The sequence below is a fragment of the Ursus maritimus genome, unplaced genomic scaffold (genome assembly GCF_017311325.1).
Source record: "Ursus maritimus isolate PB19 unplaced genomic scaffold, ASM1731132v1 scaffold_17, whole genome shotgun sequence".
Lineage (NCBI taxonomy): Eukaryota > Metazoa > Chordata > Mammalia > Carnivora > Ursidae > Ursus > Ursus maritimus.
Genome location: NW_024424119.1, coordinates 60,488,122 through 60,512,836, shown reverse-complemented (window position 1 = coordinate 60,512,836; position 24,715 = coordinate 60,488,122). Strand labels below are relative to the sequence as shown.

The window sequence follows — 24,715 nt, the reverse complement described above, 5'->3', positions numbered from 1 at the left end:
CCCTCCTCCCAGACATCTTTTCTCAGGGCTCCAGTGGGCACTCGGGAGAGGGGTGGGGGTGGCAAGAGACAGACAGCCCTAGAGAGCCATAAGGACGGATGGTGACAGCAGCCACAGATACTGCGAGCACAGTGTGGCAGGCAGAGCACACCAGGGCCGCACCCAGGGCGGGAGCTGCCAGGCACCACCATGCAAAGTGCATGCAGGAGAGCGGGGGGCCAGCAAGCACACGGCAGCCTCCCCATGGCTCTGGCCTCAGCCAACTCCTTGGAGGTGGTCAGAGTCTGCCCCATCCTCCCACAGTCCATGGTTTCTGTCACACCAGAGAGCACCCACTATTCCACCTACTGTTTCAAAACCGTGCCCTTCCTTATTGCCACCTGCCTCTGCATCAGGAAAGGTCTAGAGCGCCCCAAAGATGCATTATCGCACCCCTCAACGTGGCAGCTGATTCACCTTGAGGGTACACTGGTCCCTGGCTCCTCTGAGCCCCTTGCTTCCTCATCCACAAGATGGAGACATTAGGACATTGTGCCCAGACGGTGAGGAGTCCGATATTTAAGGGGTTTAAAGGTACGCGGGGCATTGTGAAACGGCCCCCACAAAGGTGATCAGCTGGCCCCAGACCCAGATCGGCAAGCCCTGCATCCAAGTACTTCACTGCCACCAGTCAGGTCACAGCAAAGTGACCTGAGCACATCTGCTGGGGGTCGCCCTCCACGCTGACGCCAAGGTCCCACAAGCGTCCCCTCCTTGGCTTTCTTCTCATGGGGCAATGATGAAGAAAAGAAAGAAGAGCTCTGCATACCCCAACATGCACAGCATGTCAGGCGCTGATGTGTGCTCTGAAGGAAGAGGAAGGACACGGGGCGGGGGGGGGGGGTCTTCCTAAGTGGACAGGGAATGACCCCAAAGAGGCCTGAGTGAGATGAGTACTTCTGCAGCAGAAAATGGCATTTTCTCAAAACTCAAGATTTTCTGCTCCACTTGTGAAATACTTATTAATGTTCATTTTCTGTAACAGGAATCTCAAATATTTGCCACTTTATGTGAATTTCCAGTCATAGCCTCAGTTCAGTCTGCTCCTGGTATCTTTGCTCTCCTCTCAAATATCCCCGAAGGCCTGGAAGGAAGCCCCGGGTCACGCCACCTGCACTCCACACGAGCTCGCTGAGCAAGGCTGCGCTAGCACATCAGCGATGCCCGGAGGCAGGAGTCCTGTGCTCCACTGTCTCTGGGGGCAGACCATCTTCCCACTCCGTCAGGCCTTACACAACCCCTTCTGAATCGTGAAGACAAAATCTCCAATCCCTTCCAGCCCTGAAGCCCAGAGAGGATTCCCTATAGAAGGACATGTCCAGGAAGAATGCTGTAGGAGACACCATCAGAGGCCACTGGGGAGAACCAGCCATGTTTGCTGGTATGACGGGGACACAGCAGGAGGGAGATGGTGTAAGAGAAACCACGGACTCTGCAGGATTAGGTCCAAACTCGTGTCCTACAAAATCACTCCAATTCTGAGCCGAATCCCAACAGGAAAAACTGGGCACTTACCCCCTTCACTCAGAAGACCCTACCTCCTCTCTAGACCCAAGGCCAGTTCCTGGATCAAATGGCTCCTGGGAGGGCCCTCGGCAGCCCCTGCTGGACCCCAGGAGCTGAGGAGAAGAGGCCAGAGGGGATGGGTACCGCCAGACTCTGACCACACACCTCAGGAAGGCAGTGGTGAGAGGTCACAGGACGTGGAAGAAAGAAAAGGAGCAGAGCAAGCAAAGCTAGGAGTTTTAAGAACTGTTTAAAGTCATGAAACCAACCGTTTCCTATATGTGATGTTTTCATGGATGGATATTTGCGTATTATTTACAAATTAGGGTGTTTGAGCAGCAGGTGCACAACATACAGACGGAGACATGGTTTTCGCATTGTATGTTGGTTGGGTGGCGTGAGTCAGCAGGTAGGTTAAGGTAAATCAAGAAAACAGAAAACAAAAGAGAAAATGAGTCATCAACACAAGCAAAAACTCAAACTTTGAATACCTCACTGGAAAATTTTAGGATTTTAGTAAACTTTGCATATTTTGCTTAAAATGCATCAAATCAAAACATATTTTTGGCATCTGTAGCTTATGCAGACAGGGTGGCGCGTTTGCATTCCTGTTTGTAATGCAAATCCAAAGATGACTCACAGACACTTATTTTTTTTATTTCCAGGCAAAGAAATCAATGTCAGTTTGATGCTTGCTTAGGAACGCCGTCTCTACATAACCCTGTTAAGACTATTACTCTGTTTTGATTAAGTTGGAGGTGGGAACTGACACTCATATTTTTGCCTAAGGAAAAAAAAGTACATTCACAAAGTAACATATGAAGTGACTACAAATGAACGAAAATAAAGACGCCACTAATCCACACGTCGGCTTCCTTTCATCTTTTCCCCTCTAGGCGGAACAGGGTGAAGGACTGAGCTCCGAGAGCACCAGCGGCCAGGGCGCAGCGGAGCTTCCAAGCCAGGCAGCTCCTCAGCCCTCCCACCAGCCCTGCTGGGCATCGGGGCTGATGGCACGGCCATGGGGGGCTTATCTGAAGTAAGGTCTGATACGACCACAAGCTACCCTGGCCTCGAGTGTCCAGCAGCTGAGGAACAGACACCAAAGAGTCTCGAGTGTCCGGCAGCAGGGCTACAGAAGGTCTCTGCCTTGTGTGTGGGCCCCTTTGGAGATGGAGGTGTCCCTAGAAGCCAGCTGGGCATCATGCTGTCTGCATGTCTGGCAACCCCCGCCCTTGATGCCCGCTCATCAGTCTGCCCTCTCTGGCGAGGAGCCACACAGGAAGAAACCCCCAGAGCAGTGCCCGTGCGGATGGGAGCTCAGCGTTTGGGTCCCTTTATCCCCTTTCTCTCGGGAACAAAGATCCCTGTGTCCAAGCATTAGGCCCGTGGGGATCAGCAGCCAGCTCGCTCCTCCCAAAAACCACACTGGCATGAACTATATCTGGATGAGAAGCCCTTGGGCAATGCCGCAATGGCAACGGTTGGTGTCACAGCACATCCTCGGGTTTTTTGCGAAAATGGCAGCTCGGAACTTTTCCCCACATTATGTGGATTATTGATTTTTTAAAACCATGAAACATACCACATACACAAAAGAATATGTATAAATATGTGTATGGATGCAGATTTTAAAGACAAATAATAAAATCTCCATATACTCATCACCCAGCTTAAAGAAAACAGAATGTCACCATTACTTTCGAAGCCCTTACTGTTTCCCTTTCTCCTCCCCAGATGTAGCAGCTACACTTAATTCTTGTTAATAATTGCTTCTCTTCACTGTCTTACCACAAACTCTTAAAACGTGTCATACTTGACTTTTCTTAACCTTTGTAACGGGACTCTGCTGTACGCGGCCTTCTCGGACTTGGGCAGACTTACACTGACCGTGAGCGAACTCTGCTTCTGAGAAGCAGCCCTCTTGGTGTGGAGACCACGCTCTAGTGCGGGTGTCACTGCACTGTGTTCACGTACCAGAACGATGGGTGATTCTGCTGCTACTGTGAGCGGTGTAGCCACGGACATCTGTGTGAGCGTGTCTCCAGGCCACCCGCCCAGACACCCTCTGGTGTGTACCTAAGAGGAAAGTCGCTGAGCTGCAGACATGCGTATGTCCAACTTTCTAGGGATTGCCACACTTTTCCAAAAAGCTTGTCCAACGAACACCCCCAGCGGTAGTGTGGAGGCTCGGCTGTCCCACTTGCTAACCGTTGGCATGGCCGGAATTCCTGTTTGACAAGCCAGAGGGTGTGAAATGGCATCTCAAGGTCATTTCACTTTACGTTTCTTTAATTACAAGTAAGGTTGAGCAGCTTTTCCTATGTTAATTGGTCATTTCTGTTTCTTATTCTTTTAGTAAAATGCCCAATTATACCTTCAGCTTTTTCCATTTGGTTGCTTTTGTTTTTCTTAACGATTCACAGAAGAGCCTTGCACAATCTGGACACTAACCTTCGTTAGTGGTTTGGAAAACCTCCCCGCCCTCCGGCCATGCCTTTGTCACTAAATGTTGGTGCATCCAAGAGCTCAGTAGCTCCTTCTTTTCTCCCCTTTATTGATCCCATTCAGTCTCATGGGTCTGATATCATCTTATATGCTCACGGTTCCCAACCTTATGACAATGGCATGAATCTCTTCTCCAAACTCCAGGCCCATCTGTCCGACAGCCTGTTGGATGACTCCCTCGGGAAGGCCAAATCTAACACGTACAAACTGCTCCCAGTCCACATGGACAAACAGCCCGTAACAACCCTGTTCCACCCACGGTCAGCCCCATCTCAATTAGTGATAACCATGTTCCCAAGTGCTCAGACTTTGATGCCACTCTTGCCTCAACTTTCACACCGGCATCTGGTCCACCTGCAGCTCTACTGGAAAATACATCCAGAATGACGGTCTCTCACCTTCGCCCAAACCCCCAGCACCCCTGCCGCGGTGCTCAGTGGCACTCATATCCTCACAGGCCCCATACTCAACTGTCAGGATCTACATCTTTTTTCCCTGAGAATTTTCCCAGGCCAGGACACAAGTGCCAGAGACCCCTCTCACCAGCAGTCTTCAACTAGTGGCTGACAGCACTTGCTGAAAAATACCCCAGTCGCCTTGCCACTTGCTGGGATAATGGAGGACCCACAGTGGTAACTTCATAGTACCTTACGTTGGCCGGACCACTTCCTTGTTCCCCTGGTATTCCTGTGATCACCTCCCAGATAAATGACTTGTACTGAACTCCTGTCTTGGGGTCTGTTTCTGGGATAACCCAACTAACCCAAGTCGCCTAGCCTCTTCCGCCTGGGCGCTGCACTGTATTCTCAGTCAGAGGTTGGGTCTGAAAAGCCAGATCATGTCACTCCTCTTCCTACCTCACTCAAAATAAAAACCAAAATTTACTGCAACTGCAAACCCTTCCCTGCTCCCCATTTCCTCTGCCCATGCTGCTTCACCCCTTGTACGCTGCTCCTGCAGCAGTGTGCCCACGTCCTCCCTCGGGCGTGCAGGTGCAGGGCGGGCGCAGGGCTCGGTGTTGCTTCCCCAGGCCCCCCTGCTCCACGTCCTCCCAAACCCAGACATCTTCACTCGGAAGTCACCAACTCAGTGACATCTTGTCTGGACACACAGCCATCAAAGGACCCCCACCCTGTGTCTCATAGCTCTTCTCCGCTTTGCCTGCTCCCAGTGCCTCTCATGGTGTCGCACCGTGTCTCTCTCACTGGAACGAAACTCCAGAAGAGCAGAGATTTTCATCTTCTGTCCCAGCACTTAGAATACTGCTTAGCACGTGATAGGCAGTGCATAAATATTTATAACGGACACATGAAGGAATGGGATGCAAATATCCCCTCCCTCTTCATGGATTGTCCTTTCTTCTTTTGATAAACAGAGGCTCTTTATTTTATAGAATTTTTTTCCGGTTATGGATGGTGCTTCCTATAGTTTGTTGAAGAAACCAGTCCCTATCCCGAGGTCTTAAAGATAATCTCCTGTATTTTCTTCTGAGATTTTTAAAGGTTTTTCCTCTTATATTAAGTACTTTCATCCAGTCAAAATATATTTTTTTTGTGAATGGTGTGAAGATCCAATTTCTGTTTTTCCCTATATTGATCATCATTATACCCACATCAATTGTTGAATTGTCTCCCACTAAGTAGCACAGTCATACATCAAGTTTCCATATAGGAGTGATTTTGATTCTAGGTTCTTGATTCTGTCCATTGGCTCATTTACGATCCCCGAGCCAGCACCACAGTCTTAATGTTCTAGCTTTATAATGAATCTTATCATCAACAAGAACAGTATGTCTCCACCACCACTGCCCCAGCAGCACCTTCTGCTCTTAAGTATCTCAAGTATTTAAGGGGCCTTGGCTCTTTCTAATGAGTTTTAGAAGCAACTTGTCAATTTCCAAAACAGACAGACAAAACAAAAACAAATTCACTTATTGAAATTACATTGAATCTACGGATCAGTTTGGGCAAAACCATCTCTCGAATTGACACTATTTATTATTTGACGTGCTGTATAACACCATCTATTTAAGTCTTCTTTACGATCTTTCACTGCGGTTTAGGACCTTTCCACATGAAGTGTTGTTAGGCTTACAGTCAGGACCGCTGCTGCTGTAATGACACGCAGTCAGCTACTCACTCAGGTTCTCTACTCAGCAACCATGTTCCTCAGCAACCATGTTAAACAACCATGTTAAACCATGTTAAAAATCTTATCGGCTTAAGATTATTCCAGAGTTCATCCATAGCTAATAATGCTATCTATGAATAATGACAGCTTTGTCTATTTCTGTTCTAATACTTAGGTGTTTTATTTAATTTTCTTGTCTTATTCATTCAACAAGTGTCTATTGAATACCTAAAATGTCAGGCACTATTCCAAGCACTGGAATATGGCAGCTAACCAGACAAAACCTTTATCCCCATGGAGCTGACATTCAATTTATTGAACCGACCAGGGCCCGAAGTTCAATGTGGAAAAGAAGGAGTGATTATAGGTATTGTCCTTTTCTAATTTTAAAGGGAATTCTTCCCAAATTTCACCATTACGTGATGGTAGCACAGGATTTTTGGTAAATTCTCTTCATCAAGTCAATAATTCCTAGATTGCTAATAATTTCTATCATGAATACAATCTGAGTTTTATTGAACGTCTTCTCTGCACCCAGGACAAGGTCACATTAATAGTGTCATTTGACCTGTTAATGTAAATGAGACTTTGTGATGCATTTTACATGCACATTAATGAGTGAGAGTGGAGTATGATCTTCCTTTGTTATCCTCGATCTTTTAAATGATTGTGTTGCACAGATTGCACTAGTCTCATATAAATAGAGAATGTTCACTCTTTTTCTACTCACTGGAAGAATTTGTTTAGGGTAAGAATGATCTCTCCTCATATTTTAGGTAGAAGCCTAATTAATGCATAAGACTACTATAATCAGTGGTATGAGGCAAGACAAATTAGTTACCACACCTCACACTTCCTATTCCTGATAGGCTTCCTTGAGTTTTGGAGATGGCGTACACCCCTTAGGAAATACTGTTGTGACCCATTTATCAGATGACACAAAGCTGCTAGGTTTGAGAGGATTCAGAGCAAGAGAGGGCTCTCTAGCAGATCCAGGCTACAGTACCAGGAGCCCTATAACTTGGGCCGTAAGATACAACAGACTCCACAGTGCTAGGGTGTCTGTGGTAGAATAAGACACCGTGTGGAGTCTCTGGAAAGCCCGCCTACAGAAGTTAATGCAAACACCTAGGGTTCTGGAGCAAGGCCATGTCATCTGCTGAAGACATCACCAACGAGAGGGGCCACTCCTGGCGACTGGGTCCTGGTGGAGACTGTGTCTGACCATGAGACAACTGTTTCTATGACACCAATACTTCTCCTTATGAGTGTGTGTTGCAGGCCTGCCAATAATCCAGTATTATGACAGAAGTGCTGCATCCAGAGCCAAACCCAAGCACAGCTAGAAGGCACAGTCACATGACAGGTGGCCCAGTGCCCCAGGCCTCTCACCATTGCTGCACCTGTCTTCCTTAGCTCACTCCTACCCCAACATATCATGGCATGATCACTAAAGCCAGGAGGAAAAACTCAAACCTGATATATGAAGCAGTTGGCTCAACACTTTGGTGCAGCCTCACTAGAACCCCACATAGACACGACCTGAAATACAGTGGTGAGCCAGAGCTCTAGGTAGTGAACCTGATCAGCCACGGTGTGGATGGAGAAAGAAGTTGCCCATGGTATGGATTACAGGACCTTAGGCAAGAGCTAAAGCTTGGCCAGGGCTCCAGAGGGAACAAAGTTTGGGGGAAAGGCATCCAGATGGACCTAGGGAATGGATGCGACACGCATGCAGGTCCTTATATTACACATCGATGTCCACCACAGAGCATCCATAGCTGTAGGGGCACTAAAAACCAGGCCCAACAGATGACAGCCAGCCTCTATTCTCACCAGCTCCAATGTTCACATAGTAGACCATGAATGGAGTGACCACGATGGCTGAGATGAAGGCTGTGCCTGAGCCCAACAGGTGGGCTCCCTCTCAGCAAGGCTGATCCAGCCATGGCCACTACTAAACATCCAGCCCATTATGAGCAGAAGTCAACTAGGCCTCTACAATGCACCATGCTTTAGGCTGTCAACCAGCCACTTGGTGGTAATTTGCTTACATGGGAATCCTTTCACCTGGAAATGGCTGTGGTTTGTCTCAACTGGGATCACTCATACTCTGGGTGTGGGTTTGTCTTTCCTGATGGAATACCTTGGCCTGCACCAGGATCAGAGATTTACCCATATGGGATTCCGCATAACATCAACTCAGAGCAAGCACAAGGATGTACAAAGCAGCAGGTGACTCAGGATCCAATGGCATATCTTATTCAACATCACTCAGGATGGCAACCTGATAAAATATTGAAAAAGCCTCTTAAAGGCACAGATGAAATGCTGGCTTGGCGATGTACCTCACGGGGTTGGGGTACTGTCCTTCAAGATGAACTGACAGACAAGAGATGGTACTTGGTGTCCAACTGTTGCACAGACCTAGAAAGCAAGGGGTGGAAGCAGGGGTGGCCCCGCTCACTATCATCCAGCAACCCTAGGTTTGTCCTCATCATCTCTGTAAGTTTAGGTTTGGCAAATATAGAGGTCCTGGCTGAAGGGGTAGGGAAGGCTTCCACTGTGCAACACCAAAGTCATGGTGCGCCCCCCATCACTTGTGCTCCTTATGCCATAAGACCAGCAGGCACAGCAGAGTTTCCAGGCTGGCCAGGGTATTTGGTGCTGGTTATTGAGAAGGGCAGGGTTACCACTACACAGGGTAGGAAGAAGTCTATCTGGAAACCAGAGGGTTCACTAGGGCCTTTCTAGATGCTCTATGACCAGTCTTAATTATGACTGGACTACCATGGCAGCCAGAGCCACACAAGGGTATGACAAGCAAGGGCTTGGGCTACATAGGGTGACCGTGTAGGCTGCCTCATCCGGCCCAGCAACCACAGCAACAGAAGGCTGGGCACCAGTCAGGGAACCCTAAAAGGGGGATATGGAGAATAAGTTAATGAACATCAACTTAACTCAGACTAGCTCTGGCTGGTTACCAACCCTCTTCTCCAAGACATTGTGACCAGCACCATCCTGAAGAATGAAGGAAGTGAACGCAGTGTGAGATGTGGGCAGAGCTGAGTGGGGCTAGGTTAACAGCAGACACTCATGCACTCCAGTGCGGCCCTGTTACCATGGCGCCTGATATTCCTTCCTCCCCAGTGGTGCCAGAGCTTGCTTTGCCTGCATGTGGGGTGCACTGAGAAGGGCTGGAGGTATCTGACAATTGAAACCTCCAGGTGCAGCCCTTAGCTGTGGACTAATCAGTACAGAGGCAAGAACTCTGCAGCACTGAGGTGTGACCACCCTGTCTCCAAGCCCCCATGGGGGATGAACCAACTTCACCCCAACGCTTGGCTCCAGACACAACATTTCTGATCCTTCTTCTCTTACCCATCCATTTCCCCAAACCTCTCTCTCATGGTTTTGTCTGTGAGTGCTTCCTAAGAAATGAGTTGTACAAGAAACCCACCTCAGTGTCTGCTCCTAGAGAATTCAACCTAAGACAGAGACGAGATTTTTTGCTGTTTAATTCTAACTTAATGCATTGTACTCAAAGAATATTGCTTTATGATTCAGATTCTTTGAAATTTGTTGAGACAAGTTTGTGTTTTAGCACTTGGTCAGTTTTTACGTATAATCCGTGTATGTCTGATATGAATGAGTATCTCGTTTTATTTACACACACACACACACACACACACACGTAAAACAAACCTGATATTCTAAAATATTCTAAATTCCTGTTGGTTTTAATTCATGTAATTCTGTGCCAAGTTGTTAGATTTGTTAGACACACACAGATTTAAAAGATTCTTGTCTTCCTGTTCAGTTGTTATAATGGAGCTCCTAGGTGACTCTCAGACCACCAGACTAGAAGACCTTTTTGAAACCACTTTCTTATCCAAGAAAGAGCATTTCCCAAGACAATCCCCAATCCCCAACTCCACCTCTGGAGAGGAGCCTCCTTCTTTCCAGGGGCTCCTGGGGAACTCTGGCAAGAGAGAAGGGGCTAACACTCAGGACCTGGAGGCACACTGAGGGAGCACCACCTAGAAGGAAACCAGTCTGGGGCCCCGGAGGAAGGACAGGAAATGCTACTTACCGCAATCTCTGTTACTAAAATATCAGTAATACTTCCCAACACAGTGACAAAGTCAAAGACATTCCAGGCATCTCTGAAATAGTTCTAGAGAGAAAAAAGAGCAGTTACTGCTAGAGGCTGATAAGGGTTCTGCCAGGCAAGGAGTTGCAGGAAGAGCCCCTAATCAGGAAAGGAGCAAAGGGACAGATGGGGAACCCCAGGTGAGACACCACAGCTGGGTAAGCAAACACCTGTGGGTCTGGGCAGGTGCAGAACTGAGAGCTGTGTGTCCAGAGAGGAGGAACCTGGCCCCGCCTGTCTCCAGGAGCTGGGCTAGGGGCAGAGCTCAGGCAGCTCAGAGTACTGGAGCAGCCCCTTCCTCAGGGCCCCCGCGACGTCACATTTGCTCTGGGGGCTTGGGGAATTCCCAGCTCCAAGCTATAAGTCCCTGAAGGTCCCCCTACAGAGAGGGAGCCAGAATGCAGACCACCAAAAAGCCAAGAGGGAGCCAAGGCACCTACCAGTACCCCAAAAGCGATGATCTTCAGCACGCATTCCATGGAGAACATGGATGTGAACACGATGTTCAGGCATTTCAACATTAGCTCATATTCATACGGTGCGTCATAGAACTGCATGGGGAATGAGTGCCATTGGCCACAGGTTCGACTGCCCCCAAGACACCCCACCAGGGACCACCCTGACCTCCTGCCAGAGCACGCAGAGAGAACTGCATGCCTGCCCGGGGTAGGGCCACCTGTCCCGGCTCCCCCGCTGCGTTCTCCCAGCACACTCTCACCGTCTCAGCCCGCAGACAACCCAGGGCACTGGGCTTCTGTAGGCATCCCATGCCGACCAGGACATGATCAGCTGCAACTACGGCTCTCACACCCCAGCTGGCACCCGCCATACCCGTGCTTGGCCCACCTACCTTCATCATCAGCACCACTGTGTTGAGGGCGATCATGGCCATGATGAAGTACTCGAAGGGAGGTGAGACCACAAATGTCCATGTCTTGTACTGGAACGACTGCTTGTCCTGGGGCATGTACCGCGTCAGGGGCTTGGCACTGATGGCGAAGTCGATGCAAGCCCTCTGCAGGGGGAGAAAGGAGCACTGGGAACATGGCAGGGGTGGGAGGAACCCCACACTGCACCACCCACTGCACCCCACACCTGTCTCCTCTATCCTCACAGGCAGCCCTGACCAGCTACATTCAGTCTCTCCTTGCACCTGTGCTGGCCTCCAGCTGTGCGGCGGTGAGCAAGTCTCATGTGGAAGGGAAGTCCAGCGGTCCTGCCCACGCTGCCCATCAGGGGAGCCCAGCAGAGCATTCACTGCACATGCACGTGGGGCAGAAGAGGGAGCCACCCACCTCGTTCTTCTCCAGGCTGCATTCAGACATCACCTTGTCCCCCTGCTCCTGGAAGGTGATGATGATCAAGGCCACGAAGATGTTGACGAAGAAGAAGGGGAAGACCACGAAGTAGACCACATAGAAGATGGACAGCTCCATGCGGTACCCGGGGCTGGGGCCTTGCTCCTCGTAGGTGGCGTCCACAGAGTGTTTCAGGACCCTGCACCAAGGGCAAACACCAAGTGTCAGGGGGACCCCTGAGGACAGAGCCACGGGAAAGTCAAGACCTGCATCGCAGGTGAGGCTTCCAACCCTGAGCCCAGAGACGGCAAGAGGAAGGGGGAGCTCAACATTGCAGGCCCAGGCCCGCTCCCCAGGACCTCAGTCTCCTGAGGTAGACTACCTTCCCGATAGGGTTTGTACTCAGGGCTGTTGGAGGGCAATCAAGGCAAGGTCTCCAGGGGCCAGAGGTCCTAACCACAGGACAGGTGGAGGCTCAGGAGTTCTGCCCTGCTTACTCCTGGCTCACATCTGCTCATGCCCAGCATACCAGTTCATACCCAGCTTCGCCTATCTTTAGAAAGTCCTGGGCTCCTGGCACAGCATTGATCCTATCTTCTGAGCAGAGGTCCTCCCAGTCCCAAAGGAAGTCCCCTGTCATCCAGTGTGGCACTGAACATGTAAATCCCTCTGTCCACCCTTAACTGAGGCCAGAAGGGTAGGCAGGAGACACTGAATAGCCCCACCCTCCCTCTGGTCTTCAGCCACTCAAAAACGATTTTCAGGAAATCACTATGCTGTGCACTTTGCCTTAATCTTCTGCTCTTCCCAGGCTGCCCACTCTTGGACGGCAGAACCATGTCTTACCCGTAGGTACAAGAGCCTATGGTATATTTGCTGGGTGATTAAAACACGAACAGATGCAGAGTTTGGGACTCCCTGCCCGAGCTGCCCCTTTGCTCTGGCCTGACCTGCTACAATGAGCGAGCACTCACATGGGCCACCCCTCTCCTGTGGACACTGTGAACAGTGTCAGCAGAGCCCAGAGCACGTTGTCATAGTGAAAATCGTACTTCTTCCACTGCCGTGGCTGGGCTTCCACCTCCTCCTTCTCATAATCCAAATACTGGCCCCTGGAAATGAGAACAGAGGTCAGAGTTTAAAGACAAAGGATCCAACTAAACCCATTTGTCTATGGTCAACTGATTTTTGAAAGGGCTGTCCATCCAGTGGAGGAAGAACAGTCTTCAACAGAGACTGCTGGGACAACTGGTGTCCACTCGCAAAAGAAGGAAGCGGGACCCTACCTCACTCCATGTACAAAACTCAGCTCGAAATGGACCAAAGACCTAAAGATAAGAGCTAACGCTAGAGGGGCGCCTGGGTGGCCCAGCGGTTAAGCGTCTGCCTTCGGCTCAGGGCGTGATCCCGGCGTTATGGGATCGAGCCCCACATCAGGCTCCTTCACTATGAGCCAGCTTCTTCCTCTCCCACTCCCCCTGCTTGTGTTCCCTCTCTCGCTGGCTGTCTCTATCTCTGTCGAATAAATAAATAAAATCTTAAAAAAAAAAAAAAAAAAAGAAAGAGCTAACGCCAGACAGCTGTTAGAAGAAGACACAGGGGGCCTGGAATGAGGGAAAGGATTGTGAGATATGACACCAAAATCACTAGCAACAAAAGAAAAAAGCAGGTGAACTGGGCATCATCAAAATGTAAATCTTTGTGCTTCACAGACGGCACCAACACACAGAATGGGACCAAATATTGGAAAATCGTCTCTCTGATAAGACTTTAATCCAGAATATAAAAAGAACTATTATAATCAGTTATAAAAAAGACAAATACCCCAATTTTAAAAAACGGGTAAACTATCTGAAGAGGCATTTCTCCAAAGAAGAAATACAAATGCCAGACAGCACATGAAAAGTTGCTCAGCAGGGTAAGTCATCCAAGAAAGGCAAATGGAAACCACAGTGAGGTATCACTTTATACCTAGAGGGTGGCTGTAACTGATTTTTAAAAAGGAAAATAACAAGCACTGGCAAGGATGTGGAGAAATCAGAACTCTCCCACTCTGCTGGAAAATAAAATGGATCAGCCATGGTGGAAAAGTCTGGCGGTCCCTGAGACCGGTAAGCAGAATCACCACAGGACCCAGTGGGCCCAGGGCTGGGCAGGCACTCCAGAGACATGAACACCACTGTCCACATAAACACTTCGCACGCATCAGTCCCAACAGCCAACAGATGGAAACAACCGAGGAACGGATAAACGAACTGTACCGCACCACGGCACGGAATAAATGCAGCCATACGGGGAATGACGTTCTGACACACGCGATAGTGTGGGTGACCTCAAAACCACGAAGTCAAACACGACAGACCACGTATTTACGACTCCCGTTATACGAACAGGGGAATCTAGAAAGACAAAAAAATAGATTCATGGTTGCTAAGGGGCAAGAAATGGGGAGCTAATGAGTAATAAAGGGTATGGGAGTTTTTTGTGTTGTTTTTTAACTTATGAAAATGTCCTAACGTTGACTGTGGTGGTGGCTGCACATATCTGTGAATGTATTAAAAAAATCACTGAATTGTGTAATTTCAATGGATGAATCACATGAATTATATCTTTTTTTTTTAAGATTTTATTTATTTATTTGACAAGAGAGACAGTGAGAGCGGGAACACAAACAGGGGGAGTGGGAGAGGAAGAAGCACGCTTCCCGCCGAGCAGGGAGCCCAATGCGGGGCTCAATCCCAGGACCCCGGGATCACACCCTGAGCCAAAGGCAGACGCTTAACGGCTGAGCCACCCAGGCACCCCTGAATTAGATTTTAATAAAAACAAAGAATATCACTGAATGGGGGAAAGGGTGCTGGGTCAACGGGATATCCAGCTACAGAAAATTTATCTTTATCCATATCTCACCTAACACACAAAAACCAACCCCAGACAGATCCCAGATCTAAATGTGAAAGAGGCAAAATAAAATTTTTAGAGGAAAACATAACATGTCCCTGACCTTCAGATAGACTTTCTGAACAGGAAACAAAGAGTGCTAAATGTAACAGATAAACTGGACTATACGACAATCAAGACTTTGTTTTTTAAAAGACACGTTTTAAAAAGTTGAAAGTACCCCACAAGGGAGGAGAAGACAACCATAATCCATAGATCTGATGAAGGATGACTATCGAGGACTTTACGAAATTTCTGAAACCAATCAGAAAGAGAAAGACAACCCACACAGGAAAACAGGCGAAGGCTTGCACGGACCGTTCCCGGGACACCTGAGCGGTCGGTCACCTGCAGAGGCGCCCAGCATCACTGGCACCACACAGTGCAAATCACGCCACAGAGAAATGCCACCAGCCCGATGTCAGAAAGGCCAAAGAGCCAAAGACAGAAAGCACGAGTTTCCCCGCTGGGGAGTACCGGAGCTGTCACGTGTGTGGCAGGAGAGTGACTGTACACACACACGTGGCAGCACCTGCAGAAACTGAACACAAGCACAGTGCACAGCCCTGCAACCGCACTGTGAGGCTGGCACTGTGTACATGCCGTCCCAGCACACAGGCCCCGGAGGAGTCACAGCAGCACTGCTCACAAGAGCCTGGGCCTGGGAACGTCCCCATGCCCACCAGGCACCGAGGGCTAAGTACGTGGTGACGTGCTCGCAGGAGAGAACACTGCATGAACACAGGCACCTGCACCGTCATGTGGGTGGAGAAGGAGCTTCCCGCCCTGCCCTGTTCAGCACCCGCACCTCTACCTACTTCCCTTTCCCCTGCTCCTCCCCACCGAGGGCAGTTCTCCTGTTTCCTCCAGCCCCTTGGTCCTAGAGCCTCCAGCAATACGCCAGTGGCCCCCTCGCGTTCCCCATGTCTACGGGCAGGAAGAGCATGTCGCTTGGGAGGCGCTGGTCCCTGAGTCCGCTGAGGAAAATGTGCCGAAAGTCCCTGGTGTGGCCCTGGGGACAGAGGCACACCCGCCAGCTCTCTGGTGACACGCAGGCCCCTCCCAGAGCCCTGGCCTCACGGGGCTCCCCACCCCCGGCCCTGCGTCGGCTTACCGGCAGTCCCTCTCCAGCCCCTTGGACTCGTCCGTGCAGTAGAAGAACTTCCCTTTGAAGAGCTGCACCGCGATGACGGCGAAGATGAACATGAAGAGCATGTAGACGACCAGGATGTTGAGGACGTTCTTCAGCGAGTTCACCACACAGTCGAACACAGCCTGCGGGGACGGGGCTCTGCTCAGGCGCCTTAACGCGGGAAGCTGCCTTCCGCGGCCTCTCCCAGGACCGGAAGAGTGGGCAGGGGGTGCTACAGGGGCTGGCACAGCAGACGGGCTGACCCTGGCAGCACATTTGCCGGACAGGCCACCTAAGTGAGGGTGACCAGGTCAAGCAGCGTCAGGGGGGCTGACACGGAGGGAAAGGGGTGGAGACGGACATGTGGCCAGCCCCCTGCTCCTGCATCTGGGCCTGCCGGTGGGTCACGCTTGGCCCCTGCCCATCAGTGGGAACCCATACGGGGCAGAAAGGCAGCGACGCTGTGGCCAGCTCCGAGCCAGGGACTTGGGGCATGTTTTGGTGTGGCCCAGAGATGACTCTGTCACCTATTAGCACCACTGTCCGGGCTTCTTCTCAGGATCTTTCCTACCTGGAAGCTCAGCTTGCCCTGAACTCCCTGGCTGACCCTGGACTGCTGACCCTGGCCCTGGTCCCTGTTTCTCAGAGCTGAGGAGATCCCCCATCCTGCTCTGGCTGTGCAAAAAAGCAGGTCCACAACCCTCTGCTGAGACACTCCTGGCACACTCAGACACCAGCAGCTGCCTCAGCAAGGGCAGCCACGGCCCACGTGCCCAGTGTCCACGACACCCCTGACCTACCAGCCCAGGTCCAAGTCCCCACCTGACACAGACGGCCTCTGGCTGCCCTCAAGCCACCCCAGCCCACCCCTTCACAAGCACACTGCCCTCTATAAACCCCACACGGCTTCACCTCTGCACGCTGTTCACAATACTTCACTGCACAACCTGGTGGGATGAAACGAGTTCAAGCATCACAGCATTCCTCACCGTGGGAACACGCTCAGTAAACTCACATCTTAGCACAAGTCCAAGGGTTTGGGTTCACACTCCTCCTTTTATCCAGAACCTCAGCCACACCAATCCTGTGGGCCCAGCCCAGGAACCACTTCTCAGGAGCCCCTGCCCTCCCTGCATCTCCCTCAGAACCCTCTGCCTCTCTCGGCAGCCCCTTCATTCTTTGCTTTTAAATTTCATTTCATTTTGTTTCGTTTCATTTCATAGACAGAGAGGAAGGGCAGAGGGAGAGAACGAATCCCAAGCAGACTCCCCACTGAGCACGGAGCCTGACGTGGGGCTCGATCTCACAACCACGAGATCACGACCGGAGCCAAAGTCAAGAGTTGGATGTTTAACCGACTGACCCACCCAGGTGCCCCTCGGCAGCCCCTCCTTCCCTGTACAACAGCTGTTGGTGCTGCTGGGTCGAGGACAAAGAGCCTTCCAGAACACTCCTGCGAGGAAGCTCGCTCTTGTGCAGCAGCGTGGAGCTGAGGGAGCTGGACCCACTTACACAGTGTGTGATCTGAGCAAACAGGTGTGGGTCCTCCCTCAGCTCTGCTCATCCCATCCCACGTGGGAGGCTGCAGCCAGACAGGGTTAGTTATAGGGGCACAGGTGCACTCACAAGACACAGGACGCGTGCACAAAGGCACACACACTTGTGCGCCCACGTGCACAGACGTGCACACACGCATACCTACATATACACACGTGCACAGCACACACATGTGCACACGTGCCTACACTCACATATACATGCACAGCCCTGCACGCTGCTCAAGCCCCAACTCCAGGCTCTCACCTTGAGCTTAGGCAGCCGTTTTATGGTCTTGAGGGGCCGCAGGACACGCAAGACTCTCAGGGACTTGATGGTGTTGATGTCTTTCCCTTTGGATCCTCTAGAAGGGAGAAGCCACACATGCAGACAGGCAGGGTGCGCACCTATGCCCAGTTCCCACAAAGCCCACTGGGCTGCACTCCCCCGTGCCTGGTGTCTTAGGCCCCAGGATGCAAGACCTGGGAACAGGGAGGCCTCTGCCCCGCAAGCACCACAGGCCACCACACCTCCTCCTGTGGGTTGCATGACCAAGGCCTCATCCGAGCAGACAAAGGCCAGCACCAGGTCAGCCGCACCTGATGTAGAGGGAAAGCTGGGCTCCCAGATGGGAAGAACGCCTTCTCACAGACCACGTCAACCGTTTCTATGCTAGTGGTCCTCTAACACCCACCCCAAACCAGCTTCATCTGGCTGCCATGTTGAAACCAACAATGGGAATAAAGAGGAGAGGAGGGGGCTGGCCCCAGGACTGCAGACCTCGCTCAGGGCCAGCACACGAAGGCCTACAAGCCATTAGTGCAAGAGCCTTCTGGAAGGGCTGGTTTCTCTTGCTTTTCAGTCCTGGTAGAGGGAGGTGAGGGGAACATGTCTGGCTCTCCCTGCCTGTCCTTGCTCAGCCGCGTCCACACGCCTCCAGATGATGTAAAACGGACTGAGAGGGAGAGGAGGAGAGGGATGACAGGCATGCAGGAAAGGAAGGAGTGAAGGAGAGTAAGAAGAGAGAAAGTTAGATGAATACTGAGGTGATGTGAGGGACAATGCAATGCAAGCGGTGGACAAAGGAAGAAAGAAAGATCAAAGGAAAGAGAAAGAAACAGAGAGGGAGGGAGGGAGGGGGAAAGAGCCCACAGAGAGACAAAGAGAGCAGCAGACAAGAAAACCCGGACTGGGGGAATAAGACAGGGAGTCAGGAAAAGAAAATTCAGGCACCAGATGCAAGCTGGGAAATCCGGGACCAGGGGGCCCGGGTCGGGGGTCCCTCACAAAGGAAGGCGGAGCAGGCCCAGGTGGCTCCCTCAGGCTGCCAGGGGCCCAGTCATTGTCAGACTCTGGGGGCTGGCCTTCTCACCAGCCCACAGCCAGGGCAGCTATGGGGGTGGGGGGTGACCCCCATCGACTGCCTAAGGAGGCAATTCTCAGAAGCAAGGCCACACCCACCCTCAGCAGTGGCTGAGGACTCGGGACTGGGAGTCCCATTCCATCCTGCTCAGAGGTCACCTCCCTCCAAGTTCCCCAGGAGCCTGCGCATGGGGAGAGGGGGCAGGGCCTCTAGTCTTCTTTGGGCTCCTGCTAAGCTCTAGGGAAAGTGAGCTCTGAGGCCCAGGTAGGATCTGTGGGTTAAAGAGAGCTGGGGAATCCCCAGTCCCTTACCTCTGCCCCAAGACCCAGCCAGGGCCTATATTCCAGAACCAGATCGAATTCCCTCTGAAACACCCAGCCTCCAGACCACCGTGCCAGGTGTCTCTGTCACCCCAGGGTTCCAGACACCCGCCCCCAAACCAGGTTCCTCCAGCAGCCCTGCTGAGACCAGTACAGAGAGAACGGGAGGCAGGGTGGGTGGGCAGACACCTGAGGGTTGCAGAAGGGAGGGGCACTGCTCTGGTTTGCTAGGGGAGGGCTCTCTGCAGGGACAGGCCTCAAGGTGGTCTGTGCTCTGTGTCTGGAGGCCTCATTTCACACTTGCCAGCTCACAGCCTTTCTCTTGCTCTGAGGCCACCTGGCTGGACTGTACCCCTTCCCCTGTCTTACTTGCAAGCCCCTCGCTGACACTTCACATACAAGAAAACCGGGGAAGACCCCCAGTGAAGATGCTGCTCACTGCAGGGGGGCAGTTATGAGAACAGAGAAGCAAGAAAGCCCCGTTGCCAGAGAAGAGATGTGGGAAGGTGCCCCGGGATGTCCAACATCCCGGCAGTCATGGTTACAGCAGCCCCCACCCAGAGCCCTCCCTGCCCTCAGGGCCCCATTCCCAGCTTCCGGCACTCAGTCGCCAAGGGCTGGCCTTGCCCCAGCCCCAGCCCCAGCCCCCAACCCAGCCCCCAGAGGCGAGGCAGCAACACATGGCCTGGGGACACGGCTGCTGGCAGCATGCACTCTGGACAGTGGAGGAGGATGAGCGGAGGTGAGGCGTGGTGGGGGGCTGGCCCAGGAGCGGCCATGCTGTGCTGTGATGTGGGGCAGTGCGCGGGGCAGAGGGAAGGCATTACCCCATGAAGCTCCTACCGGGAGTCCAGCAACAAAGAGACAAAGAGAAGAGAGTCAGTGAGGGAGCCTCGCCCTCCCCGAGTGCTCAGAGAAGAATACCGTCCCTCCGACCTTCCTGATCTCCGGGTCTCCTCCGCAGCTCCACCCAGGCCCCCCACACCTGTCCCATGCCCACCACCATGCAGGGTCTGAGGGAGTCAATCCAGGCCCAGCCACAAGGGAGCTGAGTGTCGTCCACTAGGGTGTCCGAGAAACCGGAGGTCTAACACTCCGATAGGGGAGGATGCCCACCAGCGCCCACCAGCTCTCGCTGGCCAAGCAGTGCAGCCGAGGTCAGGGCACGTAAGTTGTTCTGGAAGACCCTACCGGCAGGCACCAAACAAACCAGAAGCCTGCCCGCCCAACGTCAGAACCACAAGCCATGGCAGGGACAAGTGGGCCTTGAGATGCTCTCAACCCCACACAGGAGGGGGGCTACACACAGCCCATGGAGGCCAGTGGGGTCCCCTCCTTCCCTTACCCCCACTCCCACCACAGCTCTGGGACTGCAGCCCAGCCAGACCCAGAGAAGACATGGTACTTACGAGAAGGCAAATGCCACCAGGGCCCCACTGACCACGATGAAGTCCAGAATATTCCATAGGTCCCGGAAGTAGGCCCCAGGGTGCAGCAGCAGTCCCAAATCGATCATCTTCAGGGGAGAAACACGTATTAGATGCTGAATATTTCAGAAAGAAAGGCAGGGCCAGGCCCTAGACTCATGGGGTTGGGGGGAAGGATGCCACTCAGATCACACCCTCTGAGGGCCTCAGTGGGCCTTTGAATCTCCATGCCATTGATCCCAGTATCCCTACAGGGTCAGGACTGGCTGAGATCTTGCCTGGGCTCCCAACCCCCCTGGAGACCCCCCTCCCCTTGCTGGGCTGCAGGCATACACCCCAGGAAGCTGCTGCCGTGCCCAGACCCTCAGAGGGTGAGCTGTCTGCAGCAGGAGGAAGAGATGGTGGGGTTCACAAGGACCCGGCTCTGCCAGTCCTGAAGCGGTGATTTCTGGCAAGCACCTTAATGTCTCCAAGCCTCAGCTTCCATGTCTATAAAACGGGGTGACAAGAGAAATGTCTCTCCCGTGAGTTTGTAAGAGGAAGTGAAGAAGTGGAGGTGATATGCAGATACACACACACGAAAGTCAGCAGGCCACAGGCACACCCCCAGCTGCGCTGGGGGCAAAGACGGCAGCCGTGTGTGCACACACGCAGCCACTTGTCGGACGCAGATGAGGAGCGGAGCCCGTCAGCATTCGGACAGAGTGGACCAGCACGAGATGGTCAGCCCTTAACCGAACAGGCAGCACTAGAGCTCTTCTAAACAAAAGTCTTCCGCACCCACTCACCACGATGTTCGGGTTTTGGGGACCTCCCTCTTCCCTGCCTGACGTCACAGACAATCCTGAGGGCGGGCTGAGCCCCCACGTGCACGTTACCGCCAGTCTGTAAGCCTTGGTTAGCGGTGCAGTGGAGACAGGAATGGCACTGGGGAGCTCCCCCAAGCTGGCATAACGCTGTGGTGAATCTCTGGTGAACTGGCCTCTGCCTCCACAACACACGTCAGCACACTCGTGTGCTTGCATTCTCTCACTGAGCACACACCCAGGGCACACCCACCAGGCGCCCTCATCAGAGGCTACAGGCCCCAGCCTGTGTCAGCCATGAGGGTGGATGAGGGAAGCACTGGGCCGCCAGGGCAACCACATATCTCACCTTTATCACCATCTCAAAGGTGAAGACCCCTGTGAAAATGTAGTCCATGTACTTCAGAGCCTAGAATCAACAGGAAGGTTCCTGTCAAGGGCTGGGCCGACAGCTCGAGCCCGGACAATTTCAGCAGCGTCATGCTTTTCCTGCAGGCCTCTGAACAGACAACTCCTTGGCAGGTGTGCCTGTGAGACAAGCCCCCTCTGGCAGCAGCTCTGGCCCTGGGCACATGCCCCCTCTTCCTGTCTGTAACTCAGGGCTGGGTCAGGAGGCGCCCGCAGACCTGCATCCCCACACCCCTAGAGGGAGCAGACAGGACCCTGGAACGGCCCAGCCCCTCTCCAGCCCGAGGGCCGTGCTCACGTTGTTCCTGGGCGAGTCTGTCCGCACCGGATCCTCAGCGGCCAGGGCAATACTGCTCAGGGCGATGACCACAAGAATGACCATCTCGAAGTACCGCATGGTCACGATGTAATGGCAGAAGCGGCGGAGCCTGCAGAGCAAAGCACAGGCGGCCCGAGGCCCAGCGCTGAGCCGGGCGGGTCCCCCTCCCCGGAGCGCATGCTTGGCCTCTCCCTGTGGAAGGTGTCACACCAGAACCAAGTTCTGCTGAGTGTCCCTGTGTTTGGGAGACAGCGGCCAGGTGACGGCTGGTGCCTCAGATTCTCGAGAGGGTGTCCCAGGAAGAGGGGTGGGAAGGCTGCAGAAACCCACACACATTCACCTCCTGTGTGCGGACTGCTGTGCCCTCTACAGATTCACAAAGGGCGGGGAGGGGGGGCCGAGGCTGCTGTTCAGAGAGGACAAGGCTGAATGAAACCAGCACTCCCGGGAAGGTCAGGTTGGGTCTCAGTGGGAGGTGGGACAGCAGGCCTCTCTGGAGAACTCGGGAAACCTCTCTGGGTCTGTGCCGGCCCGGGCGTGCCTGAGCCCCCAGGGCTGTGTGTGTCCCCTGCCCCCTGCCGCACTAGACAGCGTTACTGACCACCATTCTGTTGTGTTCAGGCACGTGCCGGAACCCGGGGCCCGGTGGTGAACAGGGCGGACAGGCACCAACAGGGGACTCTCGGATGCTGACAAGTGACAGGCAGTGACCAGGAGATCTGGGAAGACCCCTTGGGGGCAGTGAAGCTGATCCCAGGGGATAAGGGGGAGCAACCACAGAGCCTGCACACAGGGGAGGTGGGGACAGACCTGTGTCTCTCCTCTGCCACCGGCCCCTCTCTCTCACTGCCACCTCCCTATTCTCAGGGCCTTAGGTCTGAAGGGACCTTCCACCTCCCAGCCACGCCCACCCACTTCTCTCTCCGCCTCGAAGGGACTACTGTGCTCTCCTCTTCGCCATGACCACCGCCATACTCTGGACTCCACACCGACCAGAGTCCCCCTTCCCGGGCCCTCTGGTGACCCCCCGGCACGCCTGCCGCTGTACAGACACCTCTCTCCTCCCTCCTCAAGGACGCTCCATCTCTGCCTCTTTCCTTCTGCATCTCAGGACTGAGTATCTGCCCTCACTCAGCTCTCCCCCTGGCCCATGCCCCCGAGTCCACCAGCCGGGACACCTCTACTATTTGTCCCTGCTCTGCAGGGTCTGCCTCCCCCGCCCCCAGCTCGGTGGGGCCCCAACTATCCTGCAGAAGCTCTGGGTGTCATCCCTGACATCTCCTTCCCCTCCACATCTAATTTATCACGTTCTGCAGATTCTCTCCAGAATGTCTTCCCAAGCATTTCACTCCCAAACCTCCCCACACGACCACCGTCATCAGATCTCCACCGTCTCTTCCTGCAAACCTTGACTGCATAAGCTCTGTCCAAGGGCTGTGCTGAAGTGCAGCCTGACTGTGTGCCCACCGCCCCCCAGCTGCCTGCCGCCTCTCTGCTCTTTGCAGCACTAGTGCAGCCTGACTGTGTGCCCACCGCCCCCCAGCTGCCTGCCGCCTCTCTGCTCTTTGCAGCACTAGTGCAGCCTGTGTGCCCACCGTCCCCCAGCTGCCTGCCGCCTCTCTGCTCTTTGCAGCACTAGCCCAGCCTGACTGTGTGTCCCCCGCCCCCCAGCTGCCTGCCGCCTCTCTGCTCTTTGCAGCACTAGTGCAGCCTGTGTGCCCACCGCCCCCCAGCTGCCTGCCGCCTCTCTGCTCTTTGCAGCACTAGTGCAGCCTGACTGTGTGCCCACCGCCCCCCAGCTGCCTGCCGCCTCTCTGCTCTTTGCAGCACTTTGCATCTAAGTTGTGGCCTCTCCATAGGGCACGCAGTAGCCCACTGGCCTCTGTGCTTTTCCACTCGGTTCTGTCTTCAGCTGTTCTGAGCCTGATGCCCTCACTTCTGGACCATTGTGATTTCTCTTCTTTCCACAAAGAATGCTTGTTCCTTTCTCTTCCCCTTAGTGCTCATTCACCTTTAGGGTTCAACTGAGATCCCTTACTTCCTCCAGGAAGGGTCTCTGACCTTCCCCACCTGCTCCCAGACAGAGAACCTCTCTACCTTCCCTGCCCACGCTCCCAGCAGAGCAGAGTAAGCTCCCAGGAAGCATGTGCTGAGTGAAAGCATGAAGAGAAGGGGCGACGGTGGATAGTGGAGGCTGGGTAGAGACCCTGCACGCTTGGAGAGATGGGGACAAAGGGTGCAGCCTGACTCCATCGGATCCTGCTGCCCTCTGCCCCCCCGCCCCACTCCACCACACTGGCTTTTATTACTTACACCTTCACTTCATCTGTTGCCTCTGCCAGGGATGGTCTCCCTCCCTTTCCTCACCAGTCTCACCTCCCACTGAGACCCAACCTGACCTTCCCACCCTAACATTAGCACCCCAGCAGCTCTGTGCTTCCTTTGTACTTCCCTCCAGGGGATGTCTTAGGCCCCTTACTTATTTGTCTGGTTTGCTCTCTGTCTCTCCTACTTGCACAGAAGCTTATCAAGGACAGGGGTCCTTGTTTGTTCTGCTCATTATCCTGTACTCCCAGCACCTAAAATGCTGTTAGTGTATAAGTACTGGGTGACCTAATGCAGCGACTGGACTGAGGAGTGGATGAAAACTGCTGGTGACCTCATGATAAACGGAGGGGAGAAAGATGGGCAGACATGTGCATGAACATGGAGCACACACGCAGGCATGCGTGGACAGTGGGCACGAAGGACACAAACTGGGTGTGTGTGTGCGGCGATGAACGGTCACTGCAGTGGGGGTAGCAGCTCTGGGGCTGACTGTCTGTGTGTC

General features: G+C 53.1%; 1 protein-coding gene across 2 annotated transcripts in view; it reads right to left on the bottom strand.

Moving 5' to 3' along the window:
* Positions 1–24,715, bottom strand: part of CACNA1B (calcium voltage-gated channel subunit alpha1 B) — a 196,642-nt gene that overhangs the window by 36,214 nt on the left and 135,713 nt on the right. For both annotated transcript variants that reach the window (XM_040632311.1, XM_040632313.1), the window contains exons 24-34: positions 21,865–21,994; positions 21,508–21,567; positions 20,335–20,441; positions 17,510–17,606; positions 15,689–15,849; positions 12,609–12,746; positions 11,632–11,833; positions 11,187–11,351; positions 10,777–10,887; positions 10,277–10,360; positions 1,815–1,820 (exon numbers count right to left, since the gene is read on the bottom strand). In XM_040632311.1, coding sequence (XP_040488245.1) covers positions 1,815–1,820; positions 10,277–10,360; positions 10,777–10,887; positions 11,187–11,351; positions 11,632–11,833; positions 12,609–12,746; positions 15,689–15,849; positions 17,510–17,606; positions 20,335–20,441; positions 21,508–21,567; positions 21,865–21,994 — 1,261 coding nt within the window. The remainder of the gene's footprint in view (positions 1–1,814; positions 1,821–10,276; positions 10,361–10,776; positions 10,888–11,186; positions 11,352–11,631; positions 11,834–12,608; positions 12,747–15,688; positions 15,850–17,509; positions 17,607–20,334; positions 20,442–21,507; positions 21,568–21,864; positions 21,995–24,715) is intronic.